The sequence below is a fragment of the Amblyraja radiata genome, chromosome X (assembly GCF_010909765.2).
Source record: "Amblyraja radiata isolate CabotCenter1 chromosome X, sAmbRad1.1.pri, whole genome shotgun sequence".
NCBI classification, from domain to species: domain Eukaryota; kingdom Metazoa; phylum Chordata; class Chondrichthyes; order Rajiformes; family Rajidae; genus Amblyraja; species Amblyraja radiata.
The window spans coordinates 10,603,601-10,624,727 of NC_045999.1; the positions used below are offsets into that span (position 1 = coordinate 10,603,601).

The window sequence follows — 21,127 nt, forward strand, 5'->3', positions numbered from 1 at the left end:
AAAACTCCTCCCTTTCACTTTAAACCTGTGCCCTCATAGGTAAACTATACTGTCTATTCTACCTATGCCGCTTATAAATGTTCGATGCCTCTCTCAGGTCACTGCTTACCCTCCTTCACATCCAGCTGTCCACCACTCTCTCCCCCATACTGCAGGTTCCAATCCAGGCAACATCCTCTGCACTCTCTCCAGTGCAGTCATATCCATCTCTATTGTGGCAATCAGTACTGCACACAATTCTCCAAGTATGTTTAACTAGTGTGTTGTAAAGTTGTAACACAAGCTCTCAACATTTGTATCCCATGCCCCAACTTGTGAAGCAAACATATCAGGTGCCTTTGTCAACACCCACTTTGCCTGTGTTGGCACTTTGAAGGAATTCTGAAGGAACTACAAGGTCCCTCCTTTCATCAACAGATCCCATTTACTGTACAAAATATCCTATTCCTAATTGACTTGCCCAAATGCATCTCCTCCCACCTGTCCATCCAGATAAGTTGGGAACCAATGCTCAGAGGAAGGAATTCCAATGTTTCCTGCATTAAAACAGTAACTGCACTCCAAAGAAAGTTAATTGACTACAATGCTCTTTGGATATACTGGTTTACCCAGCCTTTCTCCATACCATTTTGCCACTCGACAAGTCTGTCAGAGAAATTCTGGCATAAGAATTTCATGCCCACTGCTCACCACCCGCTAACCCCGCTTGTCACATGTCTCCTGCAGCCTTCCTTGGCCCATGGGGTTACTGTGCAATGTCATTCAGGGCGCTCACTTTGTAGAGGATTACTGAGGTGAGCTTGATGTGGATGTACTGATGTAGCTCAGCAAAGTGAATAATTTCCTTTTCCAAACAGTCGAATCTTTATTAATTTTACAAGTTTCATCTGACTAGCCTGAAGTAAATAAAACTGCCCAATTATAATGTTATCCTGAATAGATCAATGGACTTGGGTTAACACATCAGCAGTTCTGTTTAAACTCTCCTATATCGTAATGGATTTTGTCAAGTTGCATTTTCTTAGAGGATGTTTTTATAGATTTTCCTCATGCCAATATATACTTCAGAAATCCCAGGGTTTTTTATATCCTTCTCTTGGTATAATTTGGTTCTGGATAGTAAGCTCATGTCTGTTTGCAGTTGTTGGTTTACTGAAGTGAGTGACCCAGGATTGTACTTTACAGGAATCTGAAAGCAGGTTGTGGTCGTACGTGTATCCAAACAAATACTCCGAGCAGCAAAAGGCAGAAGAGGAGCGGTGGAAAGAAGCAGAGCGAGAACGGAAATTTAAAGACGAGGGCTCATCGCGAATAAGAAGCAAAGAGATAGCAGTTAAAGAGGAAAGCAAGGACAACATGTGCTTGGAGTCCCGCTCAACGTCAATGGAAGAATGTCGATCAGTTGGAAAAGATCCCAGATCAGGACTTCACATCCCTGTGTCCTCCTCGATGGTCCAGCACCCATCTTACATGCCGTACGTTCATGGCTACCCTTACGGAAAGCCGTACGAAGCCCCCCATCCAGGATTCCGAGGGGTGACGCCAGTGATGATGCAGAATTATCCAGGTACGCTCATGAGCTCATTTATCACGTCAGGTATTGGGGAGAACCATCATCGCAACACATCATTAAAATCGAGGATAAGAGATCGCTCGATCATCACTTATCCAAACAGTAGCGCGGTTTGTAGTTTTATTTGACAATGTTCAAGTCAATGGGTGATGAAAGCTATTTCATGAGTTAATGAGATTGAATGAGAAAACAATTTAGAAAATAAGCCTCATCGTCAGGCCAAGTATGTGCATTGTTTCTTTGTCCAGGCTGTTCCTCATCGCAGGATCATTGCAGGATACGCCACTGACACGACAAGACTTAAATGCAGCCAGTTGTGTTTCTAAAAGATGAATAAAGAAACTCAGTCAAAATATTTCAATGAAACTCCCTTGAAGGGAAAGTGCTTTAGTTAGTGTGAGTAAATGGTACTGCTGGTCTGCTGTGAACAGTGAAACTGCCCAGGTTAACTAACCATTGTGAACTTTAAAGGTCTGCTCATTTACATTCAAAACTGTGCTTTGTTTACGATTGACTTGGGCCACCATTTGTTCTTCAGGATCATACCTGTCATCGGGATTCTCTTTCTCACCTTATGCAAGTAAGGTTCCGGGACACGATGACAATGAACGAGCTCATGGGAGTCCTGGTGTGGGCAGCAAGTCAAGCTCTGAATCCATGGCCCTAGATATCTTGCAGCAACATGCCAGTCAGTACAAGAGTAGATCACCCACGGTAAGTGTGCCAGGTCTGTGGAGAATATAATCCTTGTAACGCATCCGTCATTCAGTTCCATGCTCTACGCTGGATGAGGTGACTCCCTCCTAAGCTTTGACTGGAAATGGCGACGTGCACTTCTGCAGAAGTTAGCAGGATTACTTACAAGTATAATTGATGGCTCATCACAGAATCCTTTTTGAAGGTAGATACAAAATGCTGGAGTAACTCAGCTGGACAGGCAGCATCTCTGAAGAGAAGGAATGGGTGACATTTTGGGTCGAGACCCTTCCTCAGTCTGTCTTCAGTCATTATGTCTTCAGTGTAAAGAAGGGTCTCGATCCGAAAAGTCACTCATTCCTTCTCTCCAGAGATGCTGCCTGCCCCGCTGAGTTACTCCAGCATTTTGTATCCACCTTCGATTTAAACCAGCATCTGCAGTTCTCACCTACACAGAATCCTTTTCTGTTATCCCTATTGCTTGAGTATAATCAATGACCTTCAGTCATGCGATCTGATCAACTCCACTGCTGTCGATTCCGCTAACATTCATCAAGCTCCTTCATTGCTTTCATAGTGGCTGTTTGCGGCATTATGTTCCCTCTGCTCCTCTCAGCTCTGAAAATGGTTTCTTTATTTAGTGCTGCTAACTGCTGTTTGTCATCCCTTACCCTTGAACAGCTTTTTATCAATCTTAAATCCCGCTCACACAGCTCCTTCATTTTTTTAAATGCTTCAAAAAAAAAATTAGCGTCTTCTGATGCCTCCCACTTTAGCAGTCAGCAACCTTCATCCTCTCTAAAACAGCACAAAATTGATTCAAGCTTTAGAGATACAGTGCAGTAAACAGGCCCTTCGCCCACTGAGTCCGCACAAACTAGCGATCAACCCATACACTAACACTATCCTACACGCAAGGGACAATTTACAGAAGCCAATTAACCTACAAACCTGTACGTCTTTAGAGTGGGAAGAAACCGGGACATCCAGAGAAAACCCATGAGGTCACAAGGAGAACATGCAAACTCCGTACAGACACCACCTGTAGTCAGGGTCGAACCCGGGTCTCTGGTTCGGCAAGGCAGCATCTCTACCGCTGTCACCATGCCACTTGAGTTCTGAAAACTCTTCCAACATTTCTCTCATCCTCGGGACTAAGTGCAAGAACGAGCCTGTCACCCGATTCCTTTCTCATCTCTAAACCCTTGCTTGCCTCTGTCACCTCTAAAGTCCTTCCCTATTTCGAATACAATAATCAGATTTCACCCCCTCACCCTCCATTGCTGTCCTCATACCCTACGCTGTCTTCTCCACCCACCATACTCACACTGGTGACGTATAGATGTGTGCTCTTTGGTTCATATTCTTTGATCACGCCAATGTAACACTTTACCCACAGCCTTGGAGAATCTTATCCAATAAATATTTATTTGTTTTTCAAAATCCTATTCAGCTTTCAGTTTTATCGTTAACCTCTCAAATGTTGTGTTTTTTTCAGAATCTGCTCAATGTTGGCGGAATTTTAAACCATGCACATTTTTTACCCATTTTATTTACTAATGTGACTGGTGACATCTTGCTCCAGGCTCTGATAGGAAGCCCATCTGCCTCACTGCCTCAGTAATGAGGCTTTTTGGTGTAAATGTGTTGACTCATGCTCAAATTATCAACCTCCAAAGTGTTAGAATAAGATGCATTATCTGCTGACGTGAAATCTGCAGAATGTAGAATTGATAAAGCCAAAATCCTAGCCTTGCCGTTGTTCACAAACTGTCATTAGTTCAGCCCTCGTACTATGAGACCATATGGTCACTGGTTTGGAATTTGATCAAGCAGCAGATATGAGAAAGGCAATGTTTTTGGCTAATGCCAGGGGTGTGAGGAGAAGAATGTGTGCCCCATGATGTGGGAGTGTGTACCTTTATAATGTTATAATGTGAGTCATACAAAACAGAGCTGAGATCACCTTGGTGTTGTGAGGTAACAGCTCTACCATTTGTACACAAATGCCGCTCATCTTGGGAATCTGTTTGAATCCAGCATAGACACGCTTTTAACTCATCTATGCACATGGATTCAAAACTAATTTCCAATTGAAGTAAATGGAAATTGTCTTCAGTGGTTTTGAAGGACAGAAGTTTAAAATGAGGAATAGTGGGGTGGCACAGCGGTGGAGTTGCTGCCTTACAGCATTTGCCGCGCTGGAGACCCGAGTTCGATCCTGTTTAAGGGTGCCGTCTGTACGGAGTTTGTACATTCTCCCCGTGATCTGCATGAGACATTCGGTTTCCTCCCACATTCCAAAGATGTGCAGGTTTGTAGGTTAATCGGCTTGGTATAAGTGTAAAATAGTTCCCAGTGCGTGTAGGATAGTGTTAATGTGCAGGGATCGCTGGTCATCGCAGACTCGGTGGGCCGAAGGGCCTGTTTCCGCACTGTATCTCTAAACTAAAAACTAAATATCTTTGAGCCACGATCTTTAGGAAACACAGCACACTCGCCTGCCAGCTATAATGATTCAAGGAGGAATGTGTTTGGGTTGTGTCGGCCTGTTCTGTAATCATACTAGGGAACCACTTATTAGCTGGTTGGAAATAAGATCATATAGCTAAATATAGTTTGCTTTTATAATAAAAACCAAAATGTGCAGCAGGTCAGGTAATGTTTCAGGAGGAAGAAACAGTAATCATATCAGGTTGACGATTTTCAATCAAACCTTGCAAAGGTGGTCACCATGAAATATAAACTCTGCTTTCCTCTCCCAAAGTGCTGTATAACCTGCTGATTATTTGCAGCACTTTATTTCAGGCTCCCAGTAACTGAAGTAATTTTGCCTGTGATAGTTAATCGTCTACTATTAAAATTGTTCGCAGCACCCCCAATAAATGGAGTCAATATATTTCTTGCTCTAATGAGGCAGAGGTGAAAGTAGGCTTTTGTAGCATATCTGGTCATACGACAGCACAGCTGGGAGGGGACTGATAAAATGATCTGTAAAATATACTTCTAAATGCAAATTAGAAGAGCTATTTGATGCTCTGCAACTGTGTGGTGTGTTGAACACTCCAAGCTGCCCCTTCCAGATATAGAGGTGATGGCTGTGGAACCTCACTTGGAGTTCAGTCTGTGGGCGGTTGGTACGATGCACACGCTTATTACCATGCAGAGTGGAAAATACGTGACTTCAGTGCCCGACCATGTCCTTCAATTAGCTTCCCAACTAATTAATTGTGAAGTGTGCTCACTGTTCACATGTTGCCAAGTGTGGTTGTTTATTTGAAAACAGCAGGAATTCAAAGGCAGCAGCTGAGATGATTGACGTGTCAGCCAGTTTATTCGGCAGGATACACAGCGAACCTCCTGCTCCACTTCCAAAGAGCTTCAAAAAATCTTTTGTGCTTTCGTTGACAGGTAGCTGGGCCCCAGTGAATCTGCAGGATGGCAGGCAGTGACTAGTGGGGTGCCGCAAGGCTCGGTGCTGGGACCCCAGTTATTTACAATATATATTAACGATTGAGACAAGTGATTTTCAATCTGACATCTCCAAGTTTGCGGATGACACAAAGCTGGGTGGAAGTGTGAGCTGCGAGGAGGATGCTATGAGGCTGCAGGATGACTTGGATAGGTTGGCTGAGTGGGCAGATGCATGGCAGATGCAGTATAATGTGCATAAATGTGAGGTTATTCACTTTGGTGGCAAGAACAGGAAGTCAGATTATTATCTGAATGGTGTCAGGTTAGGAAAAGGGGAGGTGCAATGAGACCTGGGTGTGCTTGTACATCAGTCACTGAAAGTAAGCAGGCAAAGCTAATGGCATGTTGGCCTTCATTGCAAGAGGATTTGAGTTTAGGAGCAAGGAGTTTTCAAAGGAGCAGGGCTACTGCAGTTGTACAGAACACTGGTAAGACTGCACCTGGAGTATTGTGTGCAGTTTTGGTCTCCTAATCTGAGGAAGGACATTATTGTTATTGCTATTGAGGGAGTGCAGCGTAGGTTCACCAGGTGAATTCACGATATGGCGGGACTAACATATGATGAAAGGATGGGTCGACTGGGTTTGTATTCACTGGAATTTAGAAGGATGAGAGGGATGTTATAGAATCATATAAAATTCTTAAAGGATTGTACATGCAGGAAAAATGTTCCCGATGATGGGGGAGTCCAGAACCAGGGGTCACAGTTTAAGAATAAGGGGTAGGCCATTTAGGACTGAGATGAGGAAACATTTTTTCACCTGGAGAGTTGCGAATCTGTGGAATTCTCTGCCACAGAAGACTGGAAGCCAATTCACTGGATGTATTCAAGAGAGAGTTACATTTAGCTCTTAGGGCTAAAGGTATCAAGGGATATGGGGAAAAAGCAGGAATGGGGTATTGATTAGCCATGATCCTATTGAATGGCGGTGCTGGCTCGAAGGGCTGAATGGCCTACTCCTGCACTTATTTTTCAATATTTCGCCTCACCAGGAAGGAGGTGAAGTAGCAAGACTTGAACCTCCTACGGTTGCAGGTGGAAGTGCCTGGGAGTGGGGCCAGGGTGGGGAGAGACAAGTAGACTCGGGAATCATGGAGAGAGTGGTCCCGGTGGAAGGTGAAGGGGTGGGGAGGGGACGGTGTGGCTGCAGGTGCAATCCCATTGCAGCCAGCGGAAATGATGATGGATATGCATAGGAAAGGTTTATAGGGATAGGGGCCTAATGAGGGCAAATGGGACGAGCTTAGATGGGCATTTTGGTCTGCATGGACAAGTTGGGCCGAAGGACCTGTTTCCATATTGTATTCCTCTGACTCTACAAAAGGCAACACCTCTGATGGTGCAGCACTCCCTCAGTACTGCACTGGATTGACTAATCTCAAGTTTAATGCCAGACGAGTCAATTTGAGGCATAGGTACTAAACCTTGGCTAATTTGTGTGCGATACTAAGGAGTACTGTTTCTCTTTCAATTACAGACGAGTGAGAAGCCGCCTCATGAAAGGGAGCGAGGGGATCGAGACATCGACAAGGAACGGCCCCGTTCTTCCCCATCCCAGCGACAGATCGCCTCGCATCATCATCTTGGAATGGGGTACCCATTGCTTCCAGGCCAATATGACCTCCCATATGCAACAGGTAGGTCAAGGAGAAGACACGTTTGCATTTACAATAAAATGATTCAATTTCAGTAGTTGTGCGTACATGTGGGGTGCTGCATCTGAAGCAGGTCTGTGGAGTGAGCAACTTTGTTGCACTTCCCACTTTGTGTCAGCTGAGGATACATGGTGCAAACCTTGAGCTGCACTCCCTGAAGGAAGGATGCGATAATTATGCCAAATTACAGCACAATTGCATAATCTCATTATACTTTGCTGTCGTGCAGTCTGTGGAATATTTTCTCCTTTGTGATGTTTTACAATTTAAAAGATGTTAAATTATTTAAAATGTTCTTACATATGTCACTAGTTGTTCATTTACATAATTTGGCATAACTTATTATCCCAGCCATTCGCAATTAGGTGAGACCCCTAAATAACACAGTATTATAATCCGTGGCACATGAAGTGTAGCGTTATTTTAATCCAGTGTCTGTGTTCCAGTCTCCGGGTGCCCGGGCAGAGTGCCTCGAGGGACATCCACTTTAGGAGGGAGGTGATGGCAGGACCTACTCCTCTGCTGCATTCCAAGCTCCATCTGTGCAACAATGTCCTGACACATTGTCATTGAGCGTGTTGCGTAACATATTTCACAAGATCCTTCCTAACACACCCTAGTGGCACAGCAGTAGACTTGCTGCCTTACAGCACCAGAGACCCGGGTTCAATCCTGACTATGGGTGCTGTCTGATTGGAGTTTGTACGTTTTGTGATCTGTGGGTTTTCTCCGGGTGCTCCAGTTTCTCCCCCGCACTCCAAAGATGTTTGTAGGTTAATTGTTGGTTTGTAGGTTGATTAGCTTTGGTTAAAAAAAGGCTTGTAAATTGTCCCTTGTGTGTAGGATAGTGCTAGTGCATGGGATGGTCACTGGTTGGCGTGGACTTGGTGGGCCGAAGGGCCTGTTTCGCATTATATCTCTAAAGTCTAAAGTTAAAGTCCTGGTCCATGTAATGCCCTAGACAAGATATTACAAGATCATCAAGCCAAACCCATCACAGTATTTTTCTTGATGTGTTAGATCTATTTATTTTTCCCTTGCTGGCTGGTTGCTGGGGGGTTGGTTGCTGGAGCGCATGTGTGTAGGGAGGAAGGTGCCTGCTCGCCACACTGTTCATTATTCTCTCCTAATCCCAGGACTGTCCACCTTCATTTACAGGCCTCTCCTCCCCAGCCATTGTCGCAAGCCAACAGGCTGCAGCACAAGCCTCGGTGTCCAACCTGTTCCCACCAACCAGAAGGTGAGAATGGTAAGAGAAATCAAAGATTATTTTTCCTCTTTTATGTTGTATGTTTACTGAAGGCATGCAGGGAAACACACAGGATGGTGAATGAGGTTGGTAAACTGCTGGGACAAATATTTGAGTGCGGTATGATGTTGGGATGGGATTTGAGGCACATCTCAAGAGAATGGCTCTGGGAGTTGGAACTTGGGGGCAGCACAGTGTCTCACCTCACAGCACAGTGTCACTGCCTCACAGCTCCAGAGACAGCACCAGGGATCATCCTCACCTCGGTGTGGAGTTTACACGTTCTCCGTATGCCTCTGTCTGTTCCCACATCTCAAATATGTATAGGTTAATGGGCTGCTGTAAATTTCCCCTGATGCAGGTGAGTGGTAAAATCTGGGAGAACTTGATGCGAATGTGGAGAAAATAAAAGGAATCAGTGTAAAACGGTTGGTTGATGGTCAGTGCAGACTCGGTGGTAAAAGGGCATGTTTCCATGCTGTATCTCACTAACTATGAATGAGAAGGTGTTCAGAAGTGGAAGACAAAATGTTTGAGGAGTGGTAGCATTACTGATTAGAGTTCTGGCGAGAGTCAATGTCCTTGAGGGGACAAAATCCAGTGGGTTAAAATTCAGAATCATGATTGGACCAGATAAGCCACTGAGTGTATTGTAAAGATCAGTAGATAGAATAACGATGGAAATTTCACTTCAGACTGGTTACTCTAAGATGTGAAAGAACTGCTGATTGTTGAGATTGGGGAACTTTTGTCGTCTGGAAATTATGCTGTGATGGATTTTAGTGTTTAGGTAAAGATGGGGTGGAATTTTTGAAATGTGCGCAGGTAGTTTTCCTTCAATTAGTGTGGTTTAAGCTTGTTGTAAAGAAGCATTGCTGTTTATGGTTCTGGGAATGAGGGAGACAACTGTTTGGTCTTTTGAAGTAGGGCTAACTCCAATGGAATGCATCAGATTGTCTGAATAGAGATTAACTGTTAAAATTGCACCTGCGTCTTTGAGTTGTTGTTGCATGGGTGGGAAAGAGGTATAGATAAGACACAATTCCATGCCTGACTGGGGATGGAGAATATGGTGAACGAGGAGGAAATGGTGTAATTGGTGTATTTTAAAGGAATAACTTCAGTGAAACATGCTGAATACAGGGGGGGTCTTAAAGGGCCAGTCCCACGGCAATTTTTTCGGCATCATTGACTGACGTTTCAGGTCACCGAAAAATACACGGCGTGACAATGTATGACGCGGCGTGACGATGTATGACGCGGCGTGATGATGTATGACGCGGCGTGATGATGTATGACGCACGGTGTTTTTTCAAGTGTCGCAACATTTTTTTTGTCGCCACTGGATTTTGAAATTATCAAAATCTTTTGGCGACACTGATATGATGCCGGCAAAATCACCAAGTGGGACAGACCCTTAAGAGGCAGAAGTAAAGATAAGAAAGGCAAACAGGATATGAAAATGGACGGGAATTGTGGGGGGAATCATGAGGGGAATCTGGGCTAGAGGACACAGGTTTAAGGTAAGAGGGGAAAGATTTAATAAGAACCCAAGAGGCAGCTTTTTCACACAGAAGGTGGTGGGTTTATGAAAATGAGCTGCCAGAGGAAGTAGTTGAGGCAGTTACAATAACAACATTTAAAAGACATTGGGACAGTTACATCGATAGGAAAGGCAAACAATGGATAAATGGACAAATTGGGCCTACAGGGCTGTTTCCATGCTGTATGACTCTAAGGAAGTATTATTTAGGGATGTAAATAGCTGGTGGTAAGAAAATAAATTTGGCCAAGGATTTGTCTGGAGCTTAGTGATTACTTTTACAGGCATTTACCAAGGAAGAGGATGCTACCAAGAAGGGGAGGCGGTGGAGATGATGGGGGTGGATGCTATTGTGGAGCTATCAGAGAGCTGTGCTTAAAACAAAATAGAGGGGAAGGGCCTGGGCCTGACTACTGGGGATGGTGCTAGAGATTGCGATGGACTTGCCATGACTACCACTTCTTTGGTGTGGAGGAGATGCCAGAACTAATTGGCTAAGTAAGTGTGACGCTCACAGCCAGGTACAGTGCCCTCCATAATGTTTGGGACAAGGACCCATCTTTTATTTATTTGCCTCTGTACTCCACAATTTGAGATTTGTAATAGAAAGAAAATCACATGTGGTTAAAGTGCACATTGACATCAGCCAAACCTTAGGCTTACCAAAATCAACTGTTTGGAACATTATTAATAAGAAAGAGAGCACTGGTGAGCTTACTAATCGCAAAGGGACTGGCAAAGGGACTGGCAAGACCTCCACAGCTGATGACAGTAAAATTCTCTCAATAATAAAGAAAAATCCCCAAATACCTGTCCGACAGATCAGAAACACTCTTCAGGTGTGGATTTGTCAATGACCACTGTCCGCAGAAGACTTCATGAACAGAAATACAGAGGCTACACTGCAAGATGCAAACCACTGGTTAGCCGCAAAAATAGGATGACCAGGTTACAGTTTGCCAAGAAGTACTTAAAAGACCAACCAAGTTCTGGTAAAAAGTCTTGTGGACAGATGAGATGAAGATGAACATATCAGAGTGATGGCAAGACCAAAGTATGAAGGAGAGAAGGAACTGCCCTAGATCCAACCACCTCATCTGCAAAGCACAGTGGTGGGGGGTGTTATGGCCTGAGCATGTATGGCTGCTGAAGGTTCTGACTCTCTTATCTTCATTGATGATACAACTGCTGATGGTAGTAGCTTAATAAATTCTGAAGTGTATAGACACATCCTATCTGCTCAAGTTGAAACAAGTGCCTCAAAACTCATTGGCCAGCGGTTCATTCTACAACAAGACAATGATCCCAAACATACTGCTAAAGCAACAAAGGAGTTTTTCAAAGCTAAAAAATGGTCAATTCTTGAGTGGCCAATTCAATCACACGATCTGAACCCAATTGAGCATGCCTTTTGTATGCTGAAGAGAAAACTGAAGGGGACTAGCCCCCAAAACAAGCATAAGCAAAAGATGGCTGCAATACGGGCCTGGCAGAGCATCACCAGAGAAGACACCCAGCAACTGGTGATGTCCATGAATCGCAGACTTCAAGCAGTCATTGCATGCAAAGGATATGCAACAAAATACTAAACATGGCTACTTTCATTTACATGACATTGCTGTGTCCCGAACATTATGGTGCCCTGAAATGGGGGGACTGTATAAACACTGCTGTAATTTCTACATGGTGAAACTAAACTGTATAAAAATGGCCTTTTTTTAAATCTGACAATGTGCACTTTAACTATATGTGATTTTTTTTCTATTACAAATTTCAAATTATGGATTACAGAGGCAAATAAATAAATGATGGGTCTTTGTCCCAAACATTATGGAGGGCACTGTAGGAAAATAGGAACAGGAGTAGATGGATGTGGTAAGCTGAAGGGCATGTTTCAGTTCAGTACAGCTCCATGACTTTCTGAGTCGATCACTTGGCTGCTCAAGCCTGCTCTGCCATTCATTATTACCATCGACAGATGTGTTTAACACTTTTGTCTCAGACAAGATGATGGTAGTCAGTGTAGTTTCTCAGGGTCTATGCAGAGACCACTGGTTCTAATATACTGTGGATATGGCCGTGTAAACTAATGTTTCATGATTTGCAGCTGACGCCAAAAGTATCCTAAACAGTGAGGATAAGGAAGGGCTGAAGACGACATGAATAGCTTTTCAGAAGGGCAAGCAAACAACAGATGGGATTTATGTTTTGGCAGGAGGAAGGAGGCGAGGCAGTATTTACACAGTTGCACAGTTCTAGTGTGTGTGGGAGCCGAGAGAGAGGAGTGTGTGTGTGCGCACAGGCATGAAAGTGGCAGTCTGTTGATAGAGTGAAGTAAATGGGCTTGGGTACAAACATCAAGGTGTCGAGTACACAACCAGGAAGGTTGCATAGGACCAATATTTAAACAAAACCTGGTTGATTTACAGCTGGGGAAGTGCGTCTAATTTTGGTCATTGCTAAAGAAACAAAGTCAAGCTCAGAGAGAGGGTGCAGAAGAGTAGTCCTCGGGGCCAGGAATTTCAGCTGTAATATAATGGGGAATCCTTACCTTGTAGCAAAGGTGGAGAGAGCATTTAATAGAGGTGTACGTGTTAATGTTCCTATGGGTTGTAGCCTTAGTTGTGTTGTAACAATGAACCCAAATGTAATGTCATCTGGAGATCAATGCCCCTGGTAGGGTTACTTGTACGGGGAAGTCAAAGGGAAGGTCAGACAGATAATGTTACAACTTTTAATAACTTAGCAGTAATGGAGGCAGATGAAGAGTCCCCAGTTCTGAAGAGCTTTAGCAGAGGAAGCTCTTTATACCTAGTGTTAGATTTGGATTCATCGTCCACCAGGGCTCGTGAGGTTACTGGTGTGCAGTGACTGTGCTGAAAGAACTCGCAGGCAGCTCCTTCCAAACTGCCATTCCCTCCACCACAACAGAGATGGGATTGGGTGCTCCGGTCATTGGGAGTCTTCAGTCACAAATTCACATATGCGGCCTTCATACAATGGTCATCTTGCACTGGGGAGTGAGGATGGATGTGAAATAGGATAGTGCAGGTGTGTTTGAGATTCCTCCTTGAGATGTCTTCTGCTCAAAGCAACATGATAAAGTGGCCCGTTCATCCCAGGTGGATATCAGTCTGGATAAACCAGATTACTCTCAAACGATAGCCCAAAATGCAACATCACCTTCACCAAATGCAACCTTGGAGCTGTTATGGATAATGCAAGCAGCGGCTGACCTGAGGGAAGGCTGCCAGTAGGTGCATGAGAACTTGCTGGTCAGAGGATCAGCATTGCAGCACCTCGAGAGACAGGGTGTGCTGGGAGGGATGACTGATAGGGCAGCATCCACACTGACTGGAGAGCAGAATCTGCGCATGAGAAGCATTGATGGCTTTGATTTTGCCATCAAGAACACTCTCCGCAGAGAGAGATTTATAAAGCCTTATGACTGAATCGTCTGCAATGGTGCCAGTGCACATTGGTGCAACCTTTGATTCAGAGGAAGAACAAAAAGATGGTCATGTCATGTCAGTCATGATGAGGAAGACAAGAATCATTTTAGTTAGCAATGACTATGCAAGACTCAGTAAGGACCAACACGGCTGGCAATGAGGGAGATGCCAATTCCAGTGCCTTTCTCCCTTCTCAGCAGAAGTGCTGAATATGACCTTGTGATTTACAACAAAGTATTTAGTTCACATGACAGATAAACAACTGCATAAAGAATCGGGTGCAAACTGCTAGCAATACATCACATGGGGATGAGATCGGAAGAACCTTTACTTCGCCAGAGATACAAGGAGTGCTGGCCACTTCCCCACTGACCAGTGGCTGATCCATCTTGCAGGCTCGAACAATGCCTAAAATCAAAATTCAAGGGTAGTGAATCTGTGGAATTCTTTGCCACAGATGGCTGTGAAGGCCGTCAATAGATTAAGGCAGAGATAGATAAATAGATAGATTCTTGATTAGTATGGGTGTCTGGTTATGGGGAGAAGGCAGGAGAATGGGGTTAGGACGGAAAGATAGATCAGCCATGATTTAATGGCAGAGTAGACTTGATGGACCGAATGGCCTAATGCGGCTTCTATCACTTATGACCTTATGACTTTGGATGAAGTCTGCTGCTGCAGGGTCCCTAGAAATGCACAGAATGAGAAGAAAGCACAGCCAAAGAATGCACCCTCCCCCTGACCAATAATGAAGACAAGAGCCACTCCGCAAGGCCCTGAAATCTGCCGTCTAGAGTCCTGAACTTTTAACACTAAACATCGTCAGGTTTGGGTTGACAGAAGAGAAATGCAGCTCAAGTACTTGCTCTGAACAAAAGAGGAAAGCCCACTGTGATTGCAAAGACAAGTATAATAATCTAGAAAATACCAAGCCCTCCAACAAATCAAAGCACGAATATGACTTGAGAAAATGCATGCAATTGGTGAGGGAAAGCCTCCAACTTGTGAACACCCATGATATGTAGAGCCTCTTCATTGCATAGGTTCCTAACCGCAGGAGGCTATTGAACCCATCAAGTCTTTGCTAGCTCACCGAACCATTCCATTCCCATCAATTCCTGCCAGTTTCTACCAACCTGCACACTGGGGGAAACTTGGTGATCAGTTAATCTACCGACCCACGCATATTTGTGGTGTGGGAGGAAACTGGAGCTCCCAGGGGAACCCACATGGCCACAGGGAGAACGTGCAAATTTTCCACATGACAGCACCTGAGTTCAGAATCGAACCTGCTGGTCCATTATTCTGTGTTCGCACTTCTGGGTGAGATGCTAACTGCATTTCGTTGTCTCTGTACTTGTACACTGCACAATGACAATAAAGTTTGAATCTGTATGTGGTGAGAGACAGTGGCTCTACTATTTGTGTCACTCTGCCACCCATCTATTGTAAGATACATTGCACATTATTTCTGTAAATTGCAGCTTGTAGCACTGTTCATACATAGAGATTGCTGAAAGTTTAGCTAGTTTAGCTGGAATAAACTTCCTGAAGATTTAAGACTTGCCTCAACTTTGACCACTTTTAAAACAAGACTGAAAACTTTTATGTTTACTTTAGCTTTCAGCTAAATCTTAACTACATTGCACTTTTAACTTTTGCACTTTTTATAATGCATTTTTAATTTTGCTTTTCTTTTCTTTTAGTTCTTCTATTTTATTTCATTTTATTATTTCATTTATTGTATGACATGTTTTTATGTGAAGCACTTTGAGTCTGCCTCGTGTATGAAATGTGCTATATAAATAAAGTTGCCTTGCCTTGCCTTGCCTAGTTTCTAACCCTGTACATTTTCTGTTTCAGGGTGTGAGAGGGAGTGATTACTTTGTTCAAAGTCATGTGACTGGATCACATGAGGACGCTCAGCATTTTTATAGACATCAGTTCAATGGTGTTCCTGGTTCCTGCCGTGAAGTCGGGCAGACTATTGTAATGTTTCTCCTGCGGACTCAGACATTTGTGTTGGAGACCTGATGCCTATTATGTATGTGTCTCGGAGGCTATGAGCAAAAGCAGCCTGCCTTTCTCGCAATGTAAATATCTTGTAGAATATGCCACCCTTCCCCCTCAATGAAAGAAGTTTCCAATATTGACTGTACATTGCTATTTGTTGAGTTCACTGCATCATACGGATCGAGGGGCACTGTAAAACTGGTCCCTGCTGTAATTCTGGCTTGTCCCTTGCATGCTGTCCCGTGGCCCGGCCACACCTGGATGGGAATTGGGGAACTCCTGTGACTGTCATTGTTGACGTCCTGAACCAAGTGAGCAAGTTGTTTTTAAGTGACTGGATGAAGATGTTTGGGCAATGTTGGTGCTTTTAACGTGTCTTCTCACCCCCAGTTCCTTTTCATCACAAACTCTGTCCAAGAATCACCATCACGACAAATACGTTTTTATTGCCACTTGCATAATGCAGCTGTGTCATCCTAGAGGGCGAGAGACTCTTCATGTTAGTTTGCCACCACCGTAGGTTTAACAGGGGTTGACAGTCCTTTTTGTACCCAGTGGGCAATGCTAGTGTCTGCCCAGTGTTGATTCAAATACATTGGCAGTGCAGACAAAGCTAGCTCCTCAGACTGAAGGATGTCAGTACTGGGCCAATGCCCCTTCAGTTACCTGTTGTTAGCACCAAGCACTTCTAGCTCAACTGTAGCATGTCAAGGCCAATGGAGCAGAGTAGCTCCCTCTCCACCGCAGTGATATCTTATCCATAGCTCACACCGGCATTCCACAGACCTTACCCGTCCCAGCATCGCATCAACCCCTGGGCCAGTCCGCTGACTCAAAAGAGGGGAAGCTGCTGGTCATCAGTGTTTGCATCCAGATCCGAGAAAAACCAGTGAATCACAACACACCAGCCAGTTCCACTCTCAATATTTATTAGTCGAGCATAGGAGGAGCACTTGGCACTGCCTCACCTCACACGTGAAGGACTTGTAGATGTGCGAGGTGGCAGGAGAGCAGTTGTATACACAGGTAGCTGTGCTATGAAAGAAGAAAAAATGGTTCCAATTATACCGTTCTCCAACTTCGCATATTGCACATGTACGTGCACACACACCACGCTTTCGTGCACACAATCGGAGCTGGGATCATTCTGACACGAGCTCCAAGCACAATGGATGATCCGAGCACTCTGGTCGTTCTGATCACCTCTGGTTCCAAGTGAAGGCACTTAAAGATATAGTTTGTTACTTTGGAAACTTTTTCTGAGTTAGTGCAGTGGCACACAGATCTTGCCTCCCTATTAGTCAGCGCCAGATCTATCATAACCGTCGGAGCCATTGACTCCCTTGTAAACATGTTGTGTATGAAGGACATGCCTGACTGGCTAAAGAGAGGCAGAATCAGTATCCCAAGGCCTTGAGAAATGTAAATAGGATATTTTATAAGTTGAGAGCAGGACCAGAAGATGACATCAAGACTTCTCTTCTGCATTTAGGAATAAGATCAACAGCTGAAAACCACTTCATTTCCCTCTGCTATTTTTACCAAACCTGTCAACTAGACAAAGCAGGCAACTCTGCTCATCTGCAGGATACTGAACCGTAGGATAAGATTTTAAGCTTTCACTCCTTGTCACTGAACCTCTGTACATTCTTGGACAGTTAGAAATCCTGACATGTCTTGTCTAGTTGCAATCTCTATTGATGAGACTGTGAGGAGATCTGGAGCCATGCTGGCTGGCCAGGAGTGAGAGCGTCCAAACTGGAATGGTTTTCAGTTCACTATATCAATATTCCATCACAAATTGTCATACTTTTAGCGAGTGAACTGAGCTGCGTTCTGTGCAGAACATGCTGGAGATGCCCAGGGTCAGCTGATCTTTTCTCCACTTCAAACATCTTTTATTCAATTTGGAAATATTGGACACGAGTGTCTAAATGGGCTACTTTCCAAATTCTCAAGAGTGTAATTAACTGAACTTTCAGAGTGGGTGACTTTAAAACTTGTTGACTCAAAATGCTAATCCCTTCGCTAGAGCAACCAGGATAAATAATGTTTCCTCCTACACAATTCTAAGAGCAGGGCTGATGGATAGGGCTGGGTGTGACCCCAGCAATGAGTTACTCGTGTGGCTGCACGACGCTGAATCGCTCTGCCCCCTTCCAGTCAGTGCTGCATTTGCATGGCAGCCTGCACCCTCCACCTGCCACAGACCACACGTCAACCAGGTTGTAACCAGCTTGTTGGGCTGCAGGGTGGGGACTAACTTTGGCCACAGATTTGCAACGAAAGTTAAGTTTGGGGGAAGAGGAAAGTGGAGGTGAAGTTTGCTGAAACGCTGACCGACATTTGAGATTGGTCATCAAGCTTTTCCCCAGAATGGTGAAGTGTGGGCTTCATATCCAGTTTAGGCATGGCCATGAGAATGAGTCAGGGCCTGGATGTGTTACACTGCACGTAAAGGAACGTGGAAACTCAGTCTGTCATCACGTTGTCAAAGACGGAAGTGTTCAACAAAGGCTCACAAACGGCATCACAGTTCATTTTACAACCTGTTTTCACTGTTTTGGGGTTTTTGGTGATTCCCCCGCGACGCCTCACTGTGATGGTCTCGGCATTTCTTGGCTTTTTTGCTGCCTTTATTTCCGACACCTGCCCAGCTCTCTCTCGCTCTTTCTCTCTCTCATCCTTGCCCTTCCCCCACCAACAATACGTATTGTCCCCACCTCTCATGTGCAGAACCTCTTCACTGTTGCCAGGTGCTGTTTGCTGTAAATATTGTACAGAGAAACTATTGTAAAATGTTTAATTTTTTTTTTAATGAAAAATGTCCAAGATTCTGGTTTCTGGAATTTTTTTGTTTGTGGGTGAATTTGTTTCCAAAATCCTAATTATGTGATATTTACCTTTCTTGAACACTGCTGTTTGGTACTGGTGAATCCAACAGCATCCTTGGGTTCTCCTTTGGAATGACTAGATTCAGTGCTGAGGTAGGATTAAAAACCCGGTGATTCTGGAGTACACGCCTCTTGTACAAAACACCTCATCTGTCAATACTCCCTCAAAGGCCAGAGTTAAATTCCTGATCATTCCAAGGAGAATAGTCTATGTATCAACTCGCTTCCTGGGCTATTGGTGGAACTCTGAGCACCACAAACCTGTCTTGTTTCTGACCCAGTCTCACAGTCACCCACACTCACTCCCATGGTCACACAGAGATGTGTGGTTACATCTCTCCGCGGTCCTCAAATGAGTAAACCCTGGGAGGAACACAGAGTGCTGCCTTAGATCTGTTCCTCCAGATCAGTACATTTGTCTCCTTAAATCCATACCATCTTAAAGCCTTCATTTAACTGAAGTAAGAACAGAGGCGGTTCCAGGAGTTGCATCTTAGCGCTGCAGATTGATGCGGACCTCTTCCCAGCTGATGGACGCTGCCTGAGTCTGTGCCATCCTCTGACTAATTGGTACTGGTGCTGCCCTTGGATGCTCAGTCGTGTTGCATGGCATGCTTCACGTTTGGATGGGTTGAAGAGGGACGCCCCTTCACTATGACCTGAACACTGCTCTGGCGTACGACCCACACACTGACCCAGCTTAGTCAGTCCAGGATGGTTTGGATGATGCACTTCTTGACACCACGTCAGCAGTCCAGGGTCAGAGAGTTCCTGTTCATCTTTCCATCAGGTCTGCCGAAGCTCCAGTCCCTGTGGGTCACAGGTCAATATCCAGCCCAGCTGGGACCATCTGTTCCAGCGCAGAACTTGGTTCTGCCATTCACTGAGGGTTTCAATATAAAAGGGAACACTGAGGGGGCGAAACAAACTCTTGCTCCCTGCATCATCCGAGCATTTGGAAATAGCAACCACATTCTTTGAAAGCTCAGATACAAAATCCCAGTCACCACACCACACAGACTTGCAATCCTACCCATAAATAGTCCACCCCTGGCATCTGGAGGCCAACCATTACCACGTGGAACTGTGCCTGGCTGTTCCCTCTCCATCCTGTGGGCATTAGGAACTGATTCCACAGGAGGTTATCAAACCTGACCTGTCGGTGACTTGTTGACGTCAATAACCAGACTGGTCACCCGCCCCCTTGTGGGGATGATCCATGATAATGTTGAGAATCCATTGGTAGTTCCACCAGTCTCTGCTACCGGGACATTCTCTCTCCGGGATGTACCTCTCCCAGAGCTCCGGGTCTCTGCCATCACAGTAGCTCTGCCACCATCCTTCACAGATCACGAGGGTGCACTGACCCCTTCCTCCCCAGCCAGAGGGGAAGGCTGGCCATTCTTTCTCTCACTTGTATAGTTTCCTGAACCCACTCCCCCCCCCCCCCACCCCGTGAATGTAGCTGTGCGTCAGACTGACGGAGCATCACGGTACTTGAAGTGTAGACGTTTACAACCTATTTTATTTGTTGCTGCGTTGGATTTGGTTTCTTTAAGTGAAATGGAAGCTCTTACTGGTGTATCACATGTAAAGTGTATATTAAGGAGTTCTTTTTTTATACAGTACTGTACCTTGCCTTGTGCATTTAGGCAAAAAAAGTAATAAATCTTTTTATGAGACAATCACAATCCTTGTTTGGTCTCTTTCCTTAGGAGTTAGTTTGAGGATTGGTGAATGCTTACAGAGTATGTGTGGTTAGGATGGCTTTTAGAGGACAGGGAGGAATGCTGGAATCTGGAGCAAAAAAAGGAGAGCTGTTGGAAGAACTCAGTGGGTCAGGCAGCATCTGTGGAGGGAAACCTTTGGTCACCGTTTCAGGTTCTGATGCAGGGTCTCAGCCCGAAATGTCAACTGTCTATATTTCCCTCCACATATGCTGCCCGACCCACTGAGTTCTTCCTGTGGCTCAGGATTTGGGAGGGATCTGCCTGCCTCGCACTGCCCAAGAAAGGTGTGAGGGGCATCCACTGACCTTTTGGTGATGGTGATTGCACCATCTTGATTCAGTTATTGGGCCCCAAGACATTGAGCACTGCAAGGATAAGGGGAGCACCCTCACCAAGTGAAGCCCAAAGTGTGCCCGTGGAAACTCCAACACTAGGAAGTGAACAGGGAGGTCTTGACAGGGAATAAGCAATCACAGCAGGTCATTGAAATTGCATCAAAGCAAATATCTCATTATCCAGTACAGTAATTGATTACCTTTTCAATGTTATAGAGTGCCAGATCATTTTCAAATAAATCGGGAAGGTAGGATTAATACCACCAGTCAGCAAGGACTTGCGATGGGGGGTTCGGGGTTCAATGGTGTATGGCTAATTCCATATTAACAATCATTCCTTCACTGGAAAGATTTCTCTTTCTGAAATTCATTTGAAGGAATTCAAAGTCAAAACATATGATAGGATTGCAATTTCTGAATAGTGAATGTCCTGAAAAAAGCTGTGACTAAATTACGCACCCAGCAGAGGGTTTGACGGACTCGATTCCCCTGACTATTCAGCCCTTGACAAC

The 21,127-nt window shown here is 44.7% G+C and overlaps 1 protein-coding gene across 4 annotated transcripts in view; it reads left to right on the forward strand.

Moving 5' to 3' along the window:
- znf609 (zinc finger protein 609) overlaps nucleotides 1-20,241 on the forward strand; it is a 201,922-nt gene extending 181,681 nt beyond the window's left edge. For 3 of the 4 annotated variants that reach the window (XM_033015018.1, XM_033015015.1, XM_033015016.1), the window contains 5 exons: nucleotides 1,186-1,567; nucleotides 2,112-2,287; nucleotides 7,222-7,381; nucleotides 8,558-8,639; nucleotides 15,507-20,241. In XM_033015018.1, coding sequence (XP_032870909.1) covers nucleotides 1,186-1,567; nucleotides 2,112-2,287; nucleotides 7,222-7,381; nucleotides 8,558-8,639; nucleotides 15,507-15,513 — 807 coding nt within the window. In that variant the 3' untranslated portion in view covers nucleotides 15,514-20,241. Of the gene's footprint in view, nucleotides 1-1,185; nucleotides 1,568-2,111; nucleotides 2,288-7,221; nucleotides 7,382-8,557; nucleotides 8,649-15,506 lie in introns of all 4 variants that reach the window. The other variant, XM_033015017.1, reaches the window with a different exon arrangement.
- The last annotated feature ends 886 nt before the right edge of the window (nucleotides 20,242-21,127 follow it).